Genomic DNA, 19,412 nt, shown 5'->3' with positions numbered 1-19,412 from the left:
TCCAGGTGTGGCCTGGGCCTCTGGCTCTCTGTTTCAGTGGGTCTGCTATTTGGGCCTTTTGTTGGTGGGTTTGATGGTGTACAGGCCACAGAGTCATGATGAGGTTAATTGCAGTCCTTGGTCTATGGCACACTCTTAAGCAGAGTCCAGGCATGACTCTGCTCTTTCCTATCTGATTAGTGATTTGATTAATTACTTTTAATACATAATAGATCCCCTACTTCCCTAAGCTAGAGCGAAAACCTGGAGAATAACTCCTATCTAGCACTATGGTCCACATCCTGTCCTGAGACCAACTCTTCACCCCAACTGTGATGCTCAGTGTCATGAGTTTCCTGTCTGTGGTACCTTGCTGTCTCCTCGTATGCAAACTGAGCACCTTAAACCCTTCACCAATGTGACAATGGTCCCTGACGGGTTGGAAACAGACGTAAAGGAGAGGTTGTGGAAATCGGCCACTTTGCCCCTCAAAGCTGCAACAGCACAGTCTGCGAGACTGTTTCTGACAGCTCAGGAAGAGACTTAGCCCAGGCTTTGTTGAGGGGAAATACCGCTGTTTTTTGTTTGTTTGTTTTTGTTTTTTCTCTCTTCCCTAACTACTACTTGAAATGAGAGAGAACTGGCCCTAGAGGGGGCATGGAGATGCTAAAGACGCTAAGAGTTGGTCTCTCCAGCACCGGAGCCTGGCAGGGTGGGCTCTGTGTTAGTTACTTTGCTTCTTGATGTTGCCAGATACTTGACCCAAGTAACTTGAGGACGGGTTTGTTTGGGCTCGTGGTTTTAGGATGTAGCCCATCAGGGTACAGAGGTGCGGCCCACGACTCCAAGGTGGGGACAGCTGCTTGCTCACGTCACAGCAGATCGGGGGAACAGAAGGGGAATGCTGGTACTCCGCCAGCTTCCTCCTTTCCTCTCTTCAATCAGTCTAACCCCGCCACGCCCCCGCCCAAGGGATTATGCTGCCCACCTTAGAGCGGATCTTCCTTCACAGTAAATCCTCTCTGAAAGACCCTATGGATACACCCAGAGGCTCAGGGTGGTTACTGACCTTAGCAGCCTGCCAGTGTCTCACAGGTGCCAGCAACATGGGGATGATTCTTGCCAGGCCTGTGTTCTGGAAGCAGCCATGCCATGCTGCTGACCCCTGACCTGCTGATCCCTGATCAATGGACGCTTTAGGACTCATTCAAGTGTTTCCCAAAATATGTAAATCAAGCCCTAGTTTTTAGGGTTGCTAACATATGTTGCCCTCAAAATAAAACCTTGCCATCAAGACACTTTGGAGAACATGGATCAAAATAAAAACACAGGATTCTTTTCTACACTTTCACAGAACTTGACTTCCTAGGTGGCAATATTTTTCAGTTTAGAGTGTGATCAGAAAGCTATCTAGTTTGCTGAGACTCACTTTCTTCCTCCACGACACAGAAATACTGATGCGCAGCCCACAGAATGCAGGGAGGGTGTGACGATGAGCTTGAAGGCTCTGGCATCCACTACACGAGGAAGCCTCTACAAATCTGAGTTTCCATCTCTATCATCTTTTGCTTTTCTTTTTAAATTTTCTTCTCAGTCATTGGATCACCTTCATTTACATCTGTCTTAAAAACTGACTTGAACGGTTGCATAGGATGGCATAAGGGTATTTCTCTACAGAGGAAATCCAGGCCTCGGATGGCATCGATCACAGCACACCCAGGGGAGGCTGTCCACTGTGTACGGCTGTCGAGCAGCCTCCAGTAGGAGCTGTGAGTCTCTCCATCAGCAGAGGCAGATGTTCAAGCAAACAGCACAGACGTATCACCACCAAAGCGGACATGGCAGCTCCTGACAGTCAGAGGTCTCTCTACCCTCTCTTCACCTTCTCTGTGCCCAGACTTCCTAAGCTAAAGTCCTGGCCTTTGCATTGAGAATCTCCATGTGCTCTTCCTGTAACCCACGCCAACCCCTGTTTTTAAGGTTACCGACTGGACACGGTCGCCACTCCAAGAAGTACAGCCTGCACACAGAGTAGAGCTTTTACTGAGCAGAGAGTGATTTACAATAAAGCACACTTTACAGCATGTTGGACCACATTCACAATTACCAGTCACGTTTGCTGGGAAGCATATAGGGGACCAGGGCGGGGAGCAGACAGGTACCATGGGACCTGAGGCCTAACTCTGTGATATGGCATGTCTCTAGCTGCCCTCAGGAGGGCGTGACTGGAGCTTTTCCCACAATTCCCCGGGGAAGACACACTGTAAGAACCTGCTGCCTGTCCTCAGACTAGTAAACTCTTTATGGTCACATGGAAAATGTAACTCACAGCTACCAGCTCAGATCACAGAGACCAAGACAGATGCAGAAGATGTGGCCCCCAAACCCACTTTATATTTAGAAATCTCCTTCTGCCCTCTCCAAGACACTAAAAAAAAAATTCTGCTGTTCTGTTTTTTGTTTGTTTGTTTTTGTTTTGTTTTGTTTTTTAAATCTTGGGAATTTTCTAGCATTCTTGTGGATAGACTAGTCTAAGAAACTTCCATCGTGCATTACAGGGAAGCAGAGGTAACCAAGCTGTACTTCAGTTAGCAACTGAGAGTTCTAAATAAGTCTTGGAGGAGCCTCTCCTCCCTCAGACCTCAGTTTCCCACCAAGACTGTTTGTCTCTGAGACTTCTCTGTGACGAGACGGAATCCGAACCAAGCACAGCAGCCACAGAGGCTGCTCTGGACCTGAGGGCCCAGAACCTCTTTGTCCCGCCGGACACAGCGCTCTCTGGGTGATACTGAAGCCACTGAGACCACATGCAAAGTGACGAGAACACTGGCTTCCTGGAGCGCGGTTTCTCTGAGAAACGGGCCCTCACGGGACAAAGTTGCTTCAAGAATCCTGTAGGTTTTCGAAAACGACACATGAATTTTTCAGGTGATGCTGACAGGGGAATCTTCTTTCAGGAATTGGTGTGAAAAAAATTTCATCTTTCAGACAACAAAGAGAAATGTCCTGTCTAGACAGCTTGGGCAGATGAGGTGTCTGAGCTCAATTATTTCCAGCTTATTGGAAAGCAAGTTCCCTCATTGCCCGAGAAAACAGAACAGTGCTTCACCGCATCTCATTTCTGGGGGCTGGAGGGCAGGGATCCTACCTCTCAGCTCGCCAGTGCTGCTCATCTTGATGGCTGCAACCTAGGACAGGGCCGGGCCCCACCCACCACTGCCTCTTGAAGGAGTCAATCTTCACCTTGCTCTCCTCTCTTCTCTTCAGCTGTGCTGAGGGACCCCGTTCATCATGGAGGAGTTCAGTAGCACTGTGATGTGCCCCGTTTCTTGCTCATTATCACAATCTAAGTGGACACATGTAGTTTAGGATTTTAAAACCACAAACGCACAGGCAGGCACACAGAGGGCCAAGTTACAGACAAATTCAGAGCACATTACAGGCATTTTTACAAATTGATGAGCTAACAGGGTGATCTTAGTTCATTTCTGTACTTTCCTGAACTTTTGAAAATGGTAACACTCATTAATGTCTCTTTATTTTAAGAAACCAAAATGGGTCCTATCTGGTCACAGATAGGGCCACTGCCATTGAAGATCTGTGATTACACTTGGTCTGATAACTTTAGAAAGCCTTTGCGTCCATTCTTCCTGACTTGTGAAGCTGTTTTCTGGGCACATGGGTCAGGCCCAGCAATAGCATGACTCGGGTCCCCCTGCGGGTGCTCAGTAGTAGAAAGGACAAGGTGGCAGGTGCTGGGCAGCGAAGTGGTGGACTGAGCCAACCTCTGTTGGAGCTGAGGCGGCTTTCAGAGATCTTGCTCAACGATCATTACAACACCTCGTGGCATCTTCAAGATGGTTTGCACATCAGATGGGGAAGGAGGCTGGACAGGTTCCTAGGAACTCAAGCATCTCCCTGCTTCTGTGGGACCTTCCAACACTGTGAGCGTTAAGCCGGTTGTGAGCGAGCCCTTCCCCACCTCTTCCTGCTTCTCCTAACTCATCACCACAATGGGTTCCACAGAAGAAAGATCTGTCTTCCCAGACTTGATCTGGGAAGAGGGCAGGTAGTGATTGGCTAGCGGAGCCCTCCGACCATGGCTCTTCTCTGTCCATGCCACCCTGAAGGAAGGAATTGGGGAGGGCAGCCTGTCTTCCTGAGGCTTGGGTGGCCTGTGGCACATACTCAGTAACGCCTTTAGCTCAACTCTAAAGTTCTCATTGAGCCAGCAGTAGATGAAGGGGTTGTAGCAAGTACTGCTCATGGCAAACCAGTGGAAGGCAAAGTAGAGGGCATTGTTGGTGTGGATGGCCTTGCTGGACAGAAGGAGGACGTAGCAGTTGAGGGGGAACCAGCAGAGAGCAAAGAGGACCACCACAAGCACCAGCATCTTCACAGTGGTCTTCTTCTTGCGTCGCAGGGCCAGGTACTGCTGCGTGGTCACGTCACCAATGGTGTTGCACAGCCACAGCTTCTTGGCCACACGGGCATAGGCCACGGAGATGATGAAGAGTGGAAGGAGGTAGAGCAGGATGAAGGTGGCCAGGTCCAGGTACTTCCAGAAGAGATCAGCCGGCTCTGGGAAGTCCGGCAGGCAGAGGGATCGCACAATGTCCTCACTGGACCAAAAGGCAGGGAAAAAAAGATGGGGACAAGGCAGACTATGAGTGAGGAAGTCAGTATTACCACTTCCTACCGAGGAATGCTGGCCTCCCTACCCCAGGCTTAGGCACATCTGTTATGGCCTTTTGACACTGTGGCCTAATCATCCCATCATGCTTCAGTCTCCCCACAAGGTAGGGTATTTTACAGAGGGTGGGAAGACTCCAGACCCTGTGCCCCCTGCATTTGACATCATTCTCTGCACCCAGTGCGCCCCACAGGTATTCATGCAATGAATCAATGAATAATGAATCAATGAATCAATGAAGGAATGAAACAGCAGTGTTCCTGCTCAGAAAACGAGCACTTTCTTGGGGAAATCTTAGAGTCCTCTTTGTACTCAGCTCTCAACCCAAAGAGAAACTGACAAATCATTAAAACAGATGAAAGGTAGGGAAAATACATGGTAAAGTAAACATGTCTCTAGCTGTGTCTGTGGCTTATTAACTTTTTACACATTCTAGAAAAGAAATAGAAGAAGGGAAGGATTTGATTCACAGGGAACTAACTGAAACCACTCAAAGCTCCTGCTTTGTTCACGGTCCATGCATATGAACTGCAGGTCTGTGATGTGAACACATGAACTGCAGGTCTGTGATGATGTGGACACATGAACTGCAGGTCTGTGATGATGTGGACACATGAACTGCAGGTCTGTGATGTGGACACAGGAACTGCAGGTCTGTGATGATGTGGACACAGGAACTGCAGGTCTGTGATGTGGACACATGAACTGCAGGTCTGTGATGTGGACACATGAACTGTAGGTCTGTGATGATGTGGACACATGAACTGCAGGTCTGTGATGTGGACACATGAACTGCAGGTCTGTGATGTGAACATATGAACTGCAGGTCTGTGATGTGGACACATGAACTGCAGGTCTGTGATGTGGACACATGAACTGCAGGTCTGTGATGATGTGGACACATGAACTGCAGGTCTGTGATGTGGACACATGAACTGTAGGTCTGTGATGATGTGGACACATGAACTGCAGGTCTGTGATGTGGACACATGAACTGCAGGTCTGTGATGTGGACACATGAACTGTAGGTCTGTGATGATGTGGACACATGAGCTGCAGGTCTGTGATGATGTGGACACATGAACTGTAGGTCTGTGATGATGTGGACACATGAGCTGCAGGTCTGTGATGATGTGGACACATGAACTGCAGGTCTATGATATGGACACAGGAACTGCAGGTCTGTGATGATGTGGACACATGAACTGCAGGTCTGTGATGTGGACACATGAACTGCAGGTCTGTGATGTGGACACATGAACTGTAGGTCTGTGATGATGTGGACACATGAACTGCAGGTCTGTGATGATGTGGACACATGAACTGCAGGTCTGTGATGTGGACACATGAACTGCAGGTCTGTGATGTGAACACATGAACTGCAGGTCTGTGATGTGGACACATGAACTGCAGGTCTGTGATGTGGACACATGAACTGCAGGTCTGTGATGATGTGGACACATGAACTGCAGGTCTGTGATGTGAACACATGAACTGTAGGTCTGTGATGTGGACACATGAACTGCAGGTCTGTGATGTGGACACATGAACTGCAGGTCTGTGATGTGGACACATGAACTGTAGGTCTGTGATGATGTGGACACATGAGCTGCAGGTCTGTGATGATGTGGACACATGAACTGCAGGTCTGTGATGATGTGGACACATGAACTGTAGGTCTGTGATGATGTGGACACATGAGCTGCAGGTCTGTGATGATGTGGACACATGAACTGCAGGTCTGTGATGATGTGGACACATGAACTGTAGGTCTGTGATGATGTGGACACATGAACTGCAGGTCTGTGATGATGTGGACACAGGAACTGCAGGTCTGTGATGATGTGGACACATGAACTGCAGGTCTGTGATGATGTGGACACAGGAACTGCAAGTCTGTGATGTGGACACATGAACTGCAGGTCTGTGATGTGGACACATGAACTGCAGGTCTGTGATGTGGACACATGAACTGTAGGTCTGTGATGATGTGGACACATGAACTGCAGGTCTGTGATGATGTGGACACATGAACTGTAGGTCTGTGATGACGTGGACACATGAACTGCAGGTCTGTGATGATGTGGAGGCAGTGAGTCAGGTGTTCAACTCAGAGAGATCTCAAATTTCAGAATGAACAAGCTCTTCCTTCCATTCAGTCTGCATGGAGACAGGCTATAATGAAGTAGATTGTAGTTTCTTAAACTGAGCATTTGAAAGAAGGAGTTTATCGTTTGGTGAGAGTATATGTTAAGGACCAAACTGGGTATTGGCAGAGACGCCTGTCTCAGAATCCTGCCTCAGCAGCATATACTCATGTTTATTTTGATTCTAAGTTCTACAAGACTTGGAATCTTGCTCATTTAAAGCAAGGCAGAGTGGAGACACATCTCGGTCTGTATGAGCACACGCCTCCTGGTGGCAGAACTGATAACAACTTCCTTGTCCTTGCCAACAGCCTGGAGAGTAAGGCAGAGCTAAAGTTAAGAAAGGGGGGGTGGTGCACAATACAGAGACTAGGCATGGGCTGGGAGCTGTAAGAACAACTCAGTGAGGCAGGTACACCTAACAGGAAGAGTCATATCAGGGGGCTCCAGTCGGGTCCCTTTGATTGTGGTCCAGGTCCATTGGAGAAGACCAGCATGGTACAATCTCCCCGTGTCCCCCGCTGCTCCCCAGAACATGTCTCACCTGTACTTGAAGGTAAACAGTTTCTGGCAGATGGCATGCGGCAGCGAGAAGAAGGTGGCCATGACCCAGATAACAGCAATATAGATGACGCCCTTGGTGATGGAGATCCGAGGCTTCAAGGGGTGCATGATGACCTAGGAAACAAGTGAAAGGCGTCCCCGCTCGAGCTGGAGGCAGAAAAAAGGGCAGGCAGCAAGGCTCACGGGTCAACTAAGGCAGGTCTTATTGACCGAAGGTTGAGCACCCTTTCCATTCCTTGGCAGCCCCTGGGCTGCACCAGGAAGCTGAGGCATTGAAGGGAGGTCCCTCTCACCACAGCTCAACTCCAGGGATGGGAAGAGGGCTTCGCGTGGACTCCGTGGCTCCTGGCGGTCCCAGGGCCTCTTGTGAGTGAGAAGAGCAGGGGGCAGGGAGGAGGGTACAAGGTTGGGAGAAGAGCCCCGGGCTCAGCCCACCTCCTGGAGATCTGACCCATCTTTCAGTGGCTCCAGAACCCGGGTGCTATCTAAGGTTCTGACCACAGGAAGCAATTTCTTGTCACCCACTGCGGAAAGCTGATTTGATGCCACCACTAAATCCCAACACAGACTGGCTTCCATGCACTTAAAAGGAAGCCAGTACCCCAGGGGTGGGGCCAAAATGCATCTTAGAATTGACACTGTGCCAGCCAATCAACTCTCTAAGAAGCTTAAATAAAGATGGAAGTTGAAAGCATTTTCATTTGTGAGGCTGGGTCCTGTGGCAAAGGTATGCAAGAGCTCTGACTGAATTACTGAAGGTTGGCCAGGGATAAGGAATAGCTGTGTGCAGACTTCTCTCAGCTTGCTTTGATGCACCTGCAATCTATGAAGACCTGATTCTAACACGATCATGGCATTTTGGAACTAGAGAGATCTCAAATTTGGGCAGTCCATTCCTCGTCTGATGGGCAAACTCTTTCAAGAATATCCTTATCAAGTTGTCATCCAGATGCACTTAGATGTGACTGGTGACATGAGACACTGTGTCCTAGGCAGCTCTGTCCACTTGGACCATTTATTTCTACTAGAAAATCATTCCTCACACTGGATGATGCTTTGAAGTATGAGTCTTTGAAGCCATTTCTCTGTTGGCCATTAATGCTTCTCGGGTCATCTCAGAGCAAACCTTGGTTCTCTTTGTCCTGAGAATACTTACCTTGTGGGTCTGCTTAAATCATCACAGAGCAGGATAGACTAGTAGTCAGACCATGTCTTGGAGCCAGACAGATGTTGGTCCTCATTTTAGTTGTTCACATGGTCATGGGAAAGCTATGTGTGGTACATTTCTGAACCTGTTTCCTGATTTAACATGGTCTAATCCAGCAGTCCTCAACCTGTGGGTCATGACAGGAACTGAAACACCACTCGGTAACAAAATTAAGTAGCATGAGCAGAGTAGTGGTGTCACAGACCTTTAGTCCCAGTACACACTAGGGAGACAAAGGCAGGCAGATCTCTGTGAGTTCAAGGCCAGCTAGGTTTAGAGTGAGTTCTAGAACAGCCAGGACTACACAGGGAAACCCTGTCTCTGGAGAAGGAGGAGGAGGAATGAGAAGGAGAAGAAATGGAAATAATTTTATGGTTGTGGGTCATCACAAATGAGGAACTGTATTAAAAGGTCACAGCATTAGTAAGGCTGAGAATCACTGGATAATCAACAATGTGCTCATGGGTCATGGAGTTGGTAAGTGCAATGTACCTGGCCCAGAGATGGCCTCTTTCACAATGAATGTTCTTGGGTCCTCTTTGAGTGCCTCACACCATGGGGCACTAGCCAATATACTCACTCCAGTGCTACCACACCCTACTTGCTCCTGGTACTGGGACACCCAGGCTTCTGCTCCTCCCACAATCTGGGCCAGAGCATCTCCTTCTCCCACTTGACAGCCTTCTCCGACCTGTAGTTATTTGCTTCTTCCTTTTCATCTGTGATTTTCTGGGTTTGACTTTCTATCACCAAAAAAAAATTCATTAAATTTAGAGGTGGGAAATGCCAGCAGTGAGTCTTCACTCCCAACAACAAAGTGGAAATAACCTTTGCAACTACCAGTTTAACATCCCTCATGTCCTCGCCAGAACTGATCATAAGGAGCCAAGTGTATACACTGACAGCTGGGTTGAATGAGTCTTGAGAGTATTCCCTACACGCGCCAGGCAGGCACAGCCGGAGGGGGGAGGATGGTCCAGGGTAGGCCCTCACCTGATGCCGATCCACAGCAATGGCTGTCAGTGTCAGTGCTGAGACATGTAGAGAACAGTACTGGGCAAAGCGGCTGACGTGGCACATGCCCTTCCCAAACACCCAGGTGCTGTTCACAAAGCGGACCTGTGGGTAGAATACAGGCGTCAGGGGTGGACAGGCCTTGACTGATACCCAGTTCCACCTCTCAGTGGTCTCTGCAGAGCATCTCTTCAGGAAGCCTCTCAGCTCTCCCAGCCAAGGAATCTTGCAGCTACTGTGCCAAAGCACGGACCACACGGCTCTCCCCAGCCTAACCCACTCGTGCTCATCGAGTTCACCAAACCCCCAAGATGGCCCTGGCCCTCAGGAGTCAGAAGAGCTTGGGAAGAACATGGGCTCTGGGGGCTGGCCTTTCCCCCACCACTCATTGCTCTGCGGCCTTGGCAATAAACTCCGATAACCTCAGTTTTCCCATTTGCAGAAAATGGTTTCAAAATCCTTACCTGAAAGGCTTATTATGAAATCTGTAAAGATGGGAGAAATTGCCCAGCAAATTGTTAGAAGGTGATTATTAAAAAGTGGAAGCTGACATTTTTAAGTGTAATAAAATTCTTGGCTGAATGGAACCCAGCCTAATGGGGAAACATCTCCAAAAAGTCACAATATACCGAGTCGACTGTGCTTAGAAGGTGTGTGTGTGTGTGTGTGTGTGTGTGTGTGTGTGTGTGTGTGTGTGTGTAAGTGCTCCAACTCAGAGCCACACACAGCGTGCAAGCAATCCACCACTGAGCTACACCCCAGCCCCATGTCTATGCCCATCTTGAGACACCTGGAAAGGTGAAGGTTAGGGTGGAGAGAAATGGGACCCTGGGGGTGGGGTGGGGACAAGGTCCCCCTTCAGCAGCATGCAAAGCTGTATGCTCACTCAGGCCTGGGGCAGCTCCTGTGAGGAATGTCTGTGCCCAGGAGAGATGGAGCATCAATTCTGACCAAGGCATGTCTGATCCAGGAGGGGACTGAATGTAGAGCATGCCCAACAGAGGGTCAGATACAGGGCAAATGGGTCACCAGGTGGGGGTGGGGTGGGCAAAGGGAGAGATTGACAGCAGAGACAGAGGAGGCAGTTCAGCTGGACAGGAATTCCTCACCACTTGGATTTACAGTGGAGGGTCTGCCACTTCCTGATGTCACCTCAGTGGACCAGGAGGTGACAGACAGATCAGAGGGTGGACCAGCCCTGACTGATACACAGTTAGGCCTCTATTTGGTATCTGAGGAGCATCCTCTCAGGAGGCTTCTTAGCCCTCTTAGCAAAGAAATATTCCAGGTGCTGTGCTGAGGTCTAGCGACTAGGCTTTCCCCAGCATGGCTTATCATGGCCACTCTGGGGGCTCTGAGTCTTCACCCTTTGCGTCTGTGAAGCAGGCTCACACTTTCACATACAGTGATGAAAATCATGCCTGATAGAAACCAGGTGTAGAGTAGGTACAACATGCCTTCATTAGCAAGTACCTTAGCATCTAACCTGCCATCACGACTACTCGGGGGACGTGTAAGATGAGCAAGGACTCATGTATGTGGAAACCAGGATAAAGTCCATCAACTGTGGATCAGGGGCTGTTCGGAAACGTGGAGTGGGGTGTTTGCCTGGCATGTGTACAGGAAAGTTGGGTCAAGTTTGGCTACATCTCCACAGGGAGACAGAAAATCCAGGGCTTTGTCCTGTGGCTGGGAGGAGCCATTGAGGCTACGGAGCAGGACATCCACAGCCCCTCTGCCTCCCACCCACAGTCAGCAAGTGAGCAAACCTAAATCTGACGGGCCACCCCCTTGCTACCTCCCAGGAAGCCCCCCCCCACTCTTGATCTTGCTCCCACACATCGGGCAGAACCCTGCTGCTGGCTGTGAGACTCACCAGACAGACACGGATGCTTCTGGAGGTCCCAGGCCTGACGCACCTGGTCCAGCCTCTCTTTCTGACCCACCTCAGCTTCCCTTGGCTCACTCTGATGTGCCTTTTGTTTCTGCCTCTCCACCTTCACCCAGCCACTCAGTGTCCTCTCAACACAAGGTGAACTTGAGTGGCTCCTCTCCTGTGTTCCCTGCCCCCTCTGTACCTGTCTGTACCGGTCGTTCACCTCAACCCAGGAGATCTGGCTCTTGCAGAACTGTTGAAATGTCACATCCTTTGCAAAGTCTCCTTTGACCCTCTGGTGAGTCAGAATGAAGGCCTGCCTCCTCCAGGCTCCGCTACACTGTCTGCGTGTCTCTGTCATGGGAACCATCAGCAAGTGTTTGTTATCATCTCGGTGAGCAGAGCCAGTCTTTGTGATGACTGCAGTGAGGACAGTGGCTGGAAGAGGGGCCCAGGAGGAGGTTACTGTCACCAAGCAGGCAAAGGCAATGCCTCACCCTGTGGGAAAGCTGTGCTGAGAAGGTGGAGGGATTTGAAGACCCCCTCTCCCAGTACTCACCACCTGTGTGCACATGGTGACACCCTGGAAGCTCTAAAGGAGCTTGGACTTGGGAGGTTCCACGGGTCAGGTTCAAAGCCAGGCTGCTCTAGTTTGTCATGTAGGAAGGGCAGAAAGTCCCTTCTCACAGGAGGTCCCTGGGGCATTCAGCTCTCAGTTGTCACTGCTTCTTGTCCCCTTGTGTCTACGTATATCTGACCCTGCAGCCTGCCCCTGAACAGCAGTGACAAGGCCCTGGAGCCTTGCAGCTCTTATCCAAGACCCACCCCAGCTTGTCCTTTCTCTGATGAGAAGCCCAGGGAGAAGCCACGAGAGCCAAGATGCAGCTTTCCTAAGGATCAGGAAGGCACAGGGGCATTATTGGGAAGCCCTTATGTCCTTGGTCGGTGCCTAGAAGCCGAGTGGCCACCGATCGGTCAGTATAGGCTGAAGACAGTTGGTGTCTTAGAGCAGTGGAATCAGAACGTGGGTCATGAGTCCCCACTCCCACTGGTGGCTTAGTGGACACAGCAGTGGACTTGAGTGCAGTGGCACAGTTCTCCTGGTCTGCAGGTGGCCTCGGACAAGAACTGGACTGCTGTGCCTTGGTTTCCTCATCATATTATGTGAATATGCTCTCATAAGAGAGAGTGGGAGAGAGAAGGAGAATGCTTTGAAGATGGAAAATTTGGAAGGATATCACATGAGCCAATGATCTTGCAAGAATCCATCTATTCATCTTTTCGTTGTCTATTATTTGTGTAGATTAGATGGACAGATAGATTACAGATAGATAGATAGATAGATAGATAGATAGATGGAGAGAGAGAGAGAGAGAGAGAGAGAGAGAGAGAGAGAGAGAGAGAGAGAGAGATTGATTCTGCTTGGCTAATGACTCTAATAACAACTCATTCCGTACGTTGAAAGGGATGTGATTCTGCTATAGAGATGCGCTGTCTGTCACTGGGATGCTCAGGCACACCCTCACTGTTTCAAACCATCCATGAGCAGCTCCCTGATCACTAAGGGACAGAAGCAGTGCCAGTGATGCTGAAGAGCAGAGGCTTGGAGAGGGAGCCACTTGCTTACCCTGTGCAAATGTCCCAGGCCCCAGGCTCCAGGCCACCTCCATGTTATTCCCTCCCAGCACAAGCCTCCCACAGGGCCTCCCTGTCAAGCCACCAAGGGAACACAGCTTAACCCACCAGCATGGAGAAAGATGCTTCAGACTCCATTAACAACCAACACTTGCTGCTTCTGATGACCCAGCCAGCAGCACCCATTGCGTGGGAGGCAGGCTTTTCACAGGCTGACTTGAGGGACAAGAAGTGACCTAATAACCTCTGATAAAATTTCGGGGACCAGGTTTACTGTTTGCTCATTCCAAGTGCCAGTGACCAGTGAATGGTCAATCCTTCAGAGCCAACTGCAGACACTTGACTGTGAGTCCGTGCTACCAACTGCAGAAACTCTGGCTTGGAAAGGAAGGGGGAAAAGAAAGAAGAGGGGGGCGTCAGGGGTGGAAGGAATATTGGTGAGTGACAGGAGAGAAGAGACGCGCAAAGATTAAGACATGAAGACAAGACCAAGGCTGAGGTGGCAGAGGCTAGGAGGTAAAAGGAGGAGGGTGGAGAGCCTGGGGACGGTAGGACTGGACGAGACAGAATGACAGGAGAGAGGGAGAGAGAATAGACCCAATGCTTCAGGAAAACAGAGGCAGCCCTGGAGGGCCTATCCTTACCAAAGTGAAGGGCGTGTTGAGCAACGTAATCATGATGTCTGCCACTGCCAGGTTGACGATGAAGAGGCTGGTGGCGGAGTGCATGCGCTGGTTCTTGAAGATGACATGACAGACTAGGACATTGCCAAAGAGCGAGAAGATGATGATGAAAGAGTAGGCCACGATGAGCAGGGCTTTCACCGTGGGGTTCTGGGACTCGGCCCCGTAGCGTCTCCTGCCCACGAAGTTCTGCCAGTCGGAGAAAGTGTAGTTGGTCCAGAAGTGCGAGGCATTGGGCCCGGTCAGGGATGCCTCCATGCTGGGATGCTCAGTGCCGACCTGCGGCTGCTCAGTGCCTCGCACTGAGGACAGGAGAAAGAACAGCAGGACAGGAGGGACCGTCATGCCCAGCCACTGCGGCTCTGGGCGCAAGGGTCAGACTCCCCACCGGGCTCGGTGCGTGAAGGCTGGGCGCGGGGCACTCAACGCACCGGGCTACAGGGCTCCGCAAGGCAGAAGGAACCAGGACGCGAGGGGCGCGGAGCACAGAGGAAGCCCCGATCTCTGAGGAACCTGGACCACGCCGGGTCCCGGGTCCCGGCTGGAGAGGCAACGGAGATCTGCGGGAAGTCGGGACCGCAGAGGGAACTCCGGGACGCAGAGGGACTCGGGATCGTGCGGACTGCCACCCGTCTCTGTCACCCCAGCCCTCGTGGCGCTCGCCCGTGTCTCGCAGCACTTTTATACCTCTGCTCCTGCAGCGGCCAGAGCGCCTCCGCCTATAGGGCTGTGCAGCGTCTCTCCGTTTCCCGTGACGCGCTCGGCTCCGGCTGCCCCTCTCTCCGCTTGCGCTTGCCGCACCGCAGTCCCCAGCGCAGCCTGCACCGGCCCCCCAGCACTGCAGTCCGGACTCGGGCCGCCCCCTCCCTCCCGCTCACCAGCTTTCTATACAGCAAGCCAGGGAACAGGTGTAAGCAGCCTTGGGGACTATGTGAGGTCACACTGCAAGGCTGGGTTTGTGCAGTCCAGAGGATCCACCACCTTGGTTTCCATCTGAACTGTAGCCTTGGCACACCCCCAATACTGAGGTGGCTCCTGATCCAAGTGGATCCTGGGATGTGGCAAATCCTGAAATAGACCTGGAATAGTTCCTCCCTAGCTAGCCCTTAGACACACTGGAGGGCTTCGTCAAGGCCTATGTTTCACTGACAGCCCTTGGGAATGTGACATGGGTACTGATGTCTTTAAAGGAAACTTCAAACACTTCTTGACACATCCAAGAAACGGAAGAAATAACACACAGTGGGCTCTGTGTCCACTCCTCTGCAAACAGTAGCTTTGCTGCCATAGAGGTTGGGAAGCTGCCCTAAAAGGGAAGCTGCCTCTCAACCACCCACCCACTTCTCCTGTCAGACTTTTTAAATTTTGTTAAAAATTATAGTTAGCACACAGAGTGGGGGGTTTCATCATGAGACTCTCACGCATATATATCACACTTCATTCTTGCTCACCCTCCTCCTGGCTTCCCATCACCCCTCTTTCCGGTCCCCTTCCTCTGGCAAAATAGTTCTTCCCACTTGCACATCATCCGTACTTTGATTTGCTCTCTCGTCCCTCACGGCTCTCCAGGGCCTCTAGGCCCCTTTCTGCTTGTGTATCTACCTAATCTTGACAGACAGTCCTCAACTCCTCATTCTGCCAGTTAAGCCCCTGGAGATTTTCCAGTGTGTCAGCTGGCTCCGGTGAGCAATCCTCAGGCTGGGACTGGAATACAAACGTCTCCAACACAGGTGCCCTTGGGTCACTTGGACCCACGAAAGCATGCATTTTGTCTCACTCAAACCCTGAAAAGCCAGCCCCTTCCATCAAGGCTTCAGTCATGGACCTTCTCCTGGAACCGTGGGCGTTACCCTGTGCACTTTCTGTAGCTCCAGGGACAGAGGCCAAACTCTCTTGCTAATAAGCAATTTGAAATGGGTCTATTAAATGTCACCATTTACAAAATACAAGATGCACTTATCTGGGTTGGAAAGAGTCAGGGAAGTCTTTCCATGCTGAGTGACACTTAGCCCAGTCCTTTAGGAGACAAGTCATGGCAGAGGAAAGTGGGTAGGAGAGAGTTTGGAGGAGAGCAGTAGTGTGATACAAGGTGGAACTGCAGACGTGTGGAAGAGAGGGCAGGGACCCAAACTTAAGGGTGCGCTAAGGATAGGAACCATTTCCTGAGAGTGAGAGCAATGAATCTTGAGCTCGACATGATCTGATCTGCATTTTGGAAAGGGCACTTACTTCAGCACGTGGGTGGGTGGGTGCAAGGCTGTGACTTAGAACAAGTGTGGAGGCTGTTCAAGTGACCGAGGAGTGCAGCTGTCATCTGGCCCTCAAGGTGCCGGCAGGGGTGAAAGGACGGCAGACTGGAGGGAGGAATCAGGATGACTGTCCCATTTTCAGTTTGGTTGCTGTAAGTCCAACATAAAAACCATAAAGAGGGTGAGGCTGGAGAGATGGCTCGGTTAAGAGCACTGGCTGCTCTTCCAGAGATCACGAGTTCAATTCCCAGCAACCACAAGGTGGCTCACAGCCATCTATAGTGGGATCTGATGCCCTCTCCTGGCATAAAATTGTACAGGCCGGGCGGTGGTGGCCCACACCTTTATTCTCAACACTCAGGAGGCAGAGCCAGGCGGATCTCCGTGAGCTTGAGGCCAGCCTGGTCTACAGAGTGAGATCCAGGACAAGCACCAAAACTACACAGAAAACCCTGTCTCAAACCCCTCCCCCCCCAAAAAAAGTACATGCGGATAGAGCATTCATAAACATAAAATGGACAAATAAATCTTTAAAGAAAAATAGTAAAGATTTAAAAAAAAAACACTAAAGGATCCTCCTTTGATCTCAAGCCTCCCTGGAGTTTTAGTCCACATTTCTCCATTATTTTATCAGCAAGTTCCAGAAAATATTCTCATTTTCACATTGCATTCATCTTTTAAGCCGCTACACTTGGGAGCAGGACCGTGAGAGGAGGGGAATCCCCCAGTCCTGCAGATGGACCTGACAGGTCCTACAGGTTCCTCAGGGTTAGAACAGGGGGGTTGTGGGACTGATCCTAAGGGAAAGAAAGCATCAGACAGAGTAAGTAACAGTTACTTAGCCAAAGTGGGTGTGAGAAGCAGAAGGCCCCTGGGTAGTCAGTTCTGGTGCTGGGGGATTGAAGCTGCACTGTTGTGCTCTAGGGAGAAAGGATCTACTGAGCATGCCCAAGAGGAGGCATGTAGTCCAAACCGTTTCCTCCTCCTGCACACAGCTAGGCTGGACCTCTGAGCACTCCACCATCCCTAGCATAGCAACACAGTTCACCCTGACTTGTGCAACTACCTGACCTTTGACAAAGCGAGAGCATCCCTTCGCCTAACCCCACACCAAGGCTGAGCTAGTCCATCTTTCTTCAGAGGCTTCTTTGTTAGTCTGTAAGTTTCCATCACACTGAGCCGATGGGGAGACAGGAGCTATTCTTAGCAAAGGAGCCAACTCCTTTTGTGCATTCTGAACGGAGAAAGTTGAGGATGTGCATATATGCAGTCAGAATGTGAAAGTGGTTCTTAGACTTCTACATCTCTAGTCATAATTACACAAGCAAACACGCCCAAGTGCAGAGTCTAGGGTTTTTTAAGTGATCTTGAAGAATCATAGTCCATCACTTTGTAAGACAAAAATTTAGAGGATACCACACAAAGGTTCAAAGAGGTGTTTCTAAATTATAACAATAAATAAACATTCAGTAAGTGAAAAGAGCAAATAAATAAATAAATAAATAAATAAATAAATAAATAAATAAATAAATAAAACAACGAGTTTTCTGAGAATCACATTGTGGCAAGTTGGAGTAAGAATGCCCCGATGCACTCGTATTTGACGGCCTGGTCATCAGAGAGCAGCACTACTTGAGAAAAGGAATTAAAGAAAAACTTAAGCACTGAAGGAAATGATTAACAACAGAAAGCTTATGCAGACGTAATTCAAGGAGGGGCCATGTTCCAGCCCCAGCAAGGAGCAGAACTTGGCAGCTTCAGCCACGTGGTTCTGGCTTAAGAATCAAGGATACAATTCTGGGTAGCGTGTGGCTCCAGGAAGCTTGAAGAGCGCGCGCGCGCCTTTCTCCTCCCTGGCCGTCCGCAGGCAAGATGGGTCACCAGCAGCTCTTCTGGAGTCACTCGCGCAAGTTTGGCCAGGGTTCTCGCTCTTGCCACGTCTGCTCTAACCGCCACGGTCTGATCCGGAAATACGGCCTGAACATGTGCCGCCAGTGTTTCCGCCAGTACGCGAAGGACATCGGCTTCATTAAGTTGGACTAAGCGACCTTGAATGGATTATTCAAGACTCTCCACCATGAAACAGATCATGCTAGTCTTTGTACATAAAGAATAAAAATGAAGACCTTCAAAAAAAAAAAAAAAAAGAATCAAGGATACAATAAAGGGACTGTGGAATCTCCCTTTGAGGCTAAGGAAAGCTACCGAGGCCAGGCGTGTGTCAGGGGTGTCCCTGCATGAAGCTGTGACAGTGAAGCCTGGATGATGGTGGAGACCCCAGATGTTGGAGAAGTGAGAGCTGGGCTACCTGCTGAGGAGAGCTGCTAACAGGGAGCAGAACCAGACCAAGAGAGAGAAGTGCTTTGCAGTCAACAAAGCTGAAAGGAGTTGGAGATCTGAAGATCTCTTTGATATCGGACATGAAGTGCCGAGTTCTGAGTTTGCCCTGCTGGTTTTCAGTCTTGCTTTGGTCCGGTATTTCCTCACTATGCTCCCTTTCCTCCCTTTTGGAATGGTAATGTGTATTCTATGCTACTGTGTGTTGGAAGTATTTGATCTGCTTTTTTATTTTGATTTTACAGGGGGTTACAGTTAAGACATTACTATAAGCCTCAGAAGAGACATTGGACTTCAGACTTTTAAACAATGTTGAGATGGTTATAGACTATGGGGACTTTTGAAGTTGGACTGAATGTATTGTTGCATTATGTTATGGCTACAAGCCTTTGGGGGCCAGGGAGTGGAATGTGATGGTTTGAATAAGAATGGCCACCAAGTTCATATACTTGAATGATTAGTCACTACTTGAGAGGTATTAGGAGGTGTGGCCTTGTTGGAGTAGGTGTAGTCTTGTTGGAGGAAGTGTGTCATTGAGGGCAGCTTTAGGTTTTTAAATGCCCATGCCAGGCCCAGTGGCTCTCTCTTCCTTCTGCCTGTGGGTCTGGGTCTAGAGCTCTCAAAGCCTGCTCCCAATGATACACCTCTTCCAAGGCCACACCTATTTCTTCCCAAACAGTTCTACCAACCGGAGACTAATTATTCAAATATATGAGTCTATAGGAGCCATTCACATTCAAACCACTACAGGGGATTTACTGTTTTGGCTCACACAGTTGGAGGCTAGCCAGTTTGCTGGGTGAAGCAAAGAACCTGGAGAGCTGCTTAGTTCAGAAGCAGGAAGCCTCCAGATGTGGGAAACAGTGACCCAGCTCAGCATGAAGCCAAAGGTGCTGTTTGGAGTCTGCAGTGGAAGGCTGAAGAAGCTGCAGTGTGCTGTCCCTGGTGACGGCAGTGGACCAGGCACAGCTACTCAGGAAGAGTGGGGCGTGCGCCTGCTGCCTGAGAGCCTCTTCCGCTTTATCCAA

The 19,412-nt window shown here is 50.0% G+C and overlaps 1 protein-coding gene and 1 pseudogene across 1 annotated transcript; one reads left to right on the top strand and one right to left on the bottom strand.

The window, feature by feature from the left end:
• Window positions 1–2,002: 2,002 nt before the first annotated feature.
• Gpr83 (G protein-coupled receptor 83) lies at window positions 2,003–14,643 on the bottom strand. Its single transcript, XM_006990523.4, has 4 exons — window positions 13,760–14,643; window positions 9,584–9,709; window positions 7,364–7,497; window positions 2,003–4,601 (listed from the first exon to the last, which is right to left on the bottom strand). Exons 1-4 carry the CDS (start codon window positions 14,141–14,143, stop codon window positions 3,977–3,979), a joined length of 1,269 nt encoding a protein of 422 aa, XP_006990585.1. The 5' UTR covers window positions 14,144–14,643; the 3' UTR covers window positions 2,003–3,976.
• Window positions 14,644–17,908: 3,265 nt separating this feature from the next.
• Window positions 17,909–18,197, top strand: LOC102914262 (small ribosomal subunit protein uS14 pseudogene; annotated as a pseudogene).
• Window positions 18,198–19,412: the final 1,215 nt, after the last annotated feature.

This window comes from Peromyscus maniculatus, chromosome 7 (genome assembly GCF_049852395.1).
Source record: "Peromyscus maniculatus bairdii isolate BWxNUB_F1_BW_parent chromosome 7, HU_Pman_BW_mat_3.1, whole genome shotgun sequence".
Taxonomy (NCBI): Eukaryota; Metazoa; Chordata; class Mammalia; order Rodentia; family Cricetidae; genus Peromyscus; species Peromyscus maniculatus.
Note: the sequence above shows the minus strand (reverse complement) of the source record. Positions and strands in the feature narration are given on the sequence as shown.

Coding starts and splice junctions, on each gene's coding strand:
- Gpr83 (XM_006990523.4), bottom strand. CDS start 14,143: ATGACGGTCCCTCCTGTCCTGCTGTTCTTTCTCCTGTCCTCAGTGCGA. Junction 9,710..13,759: donor TCAACACGCCCTTCACTTTG/GTAAGGATAGGC, acceptor TTCTACCCACAG/GTCCGCTTTGTGAACAGCAC. Junction 4,602..7,363: donor CTGTTTACCTTCAAGTACAG/GTGAGACATGTT, acceptor CTTTTGGTCCAG/TGAGGACATTGTGCGATCCC.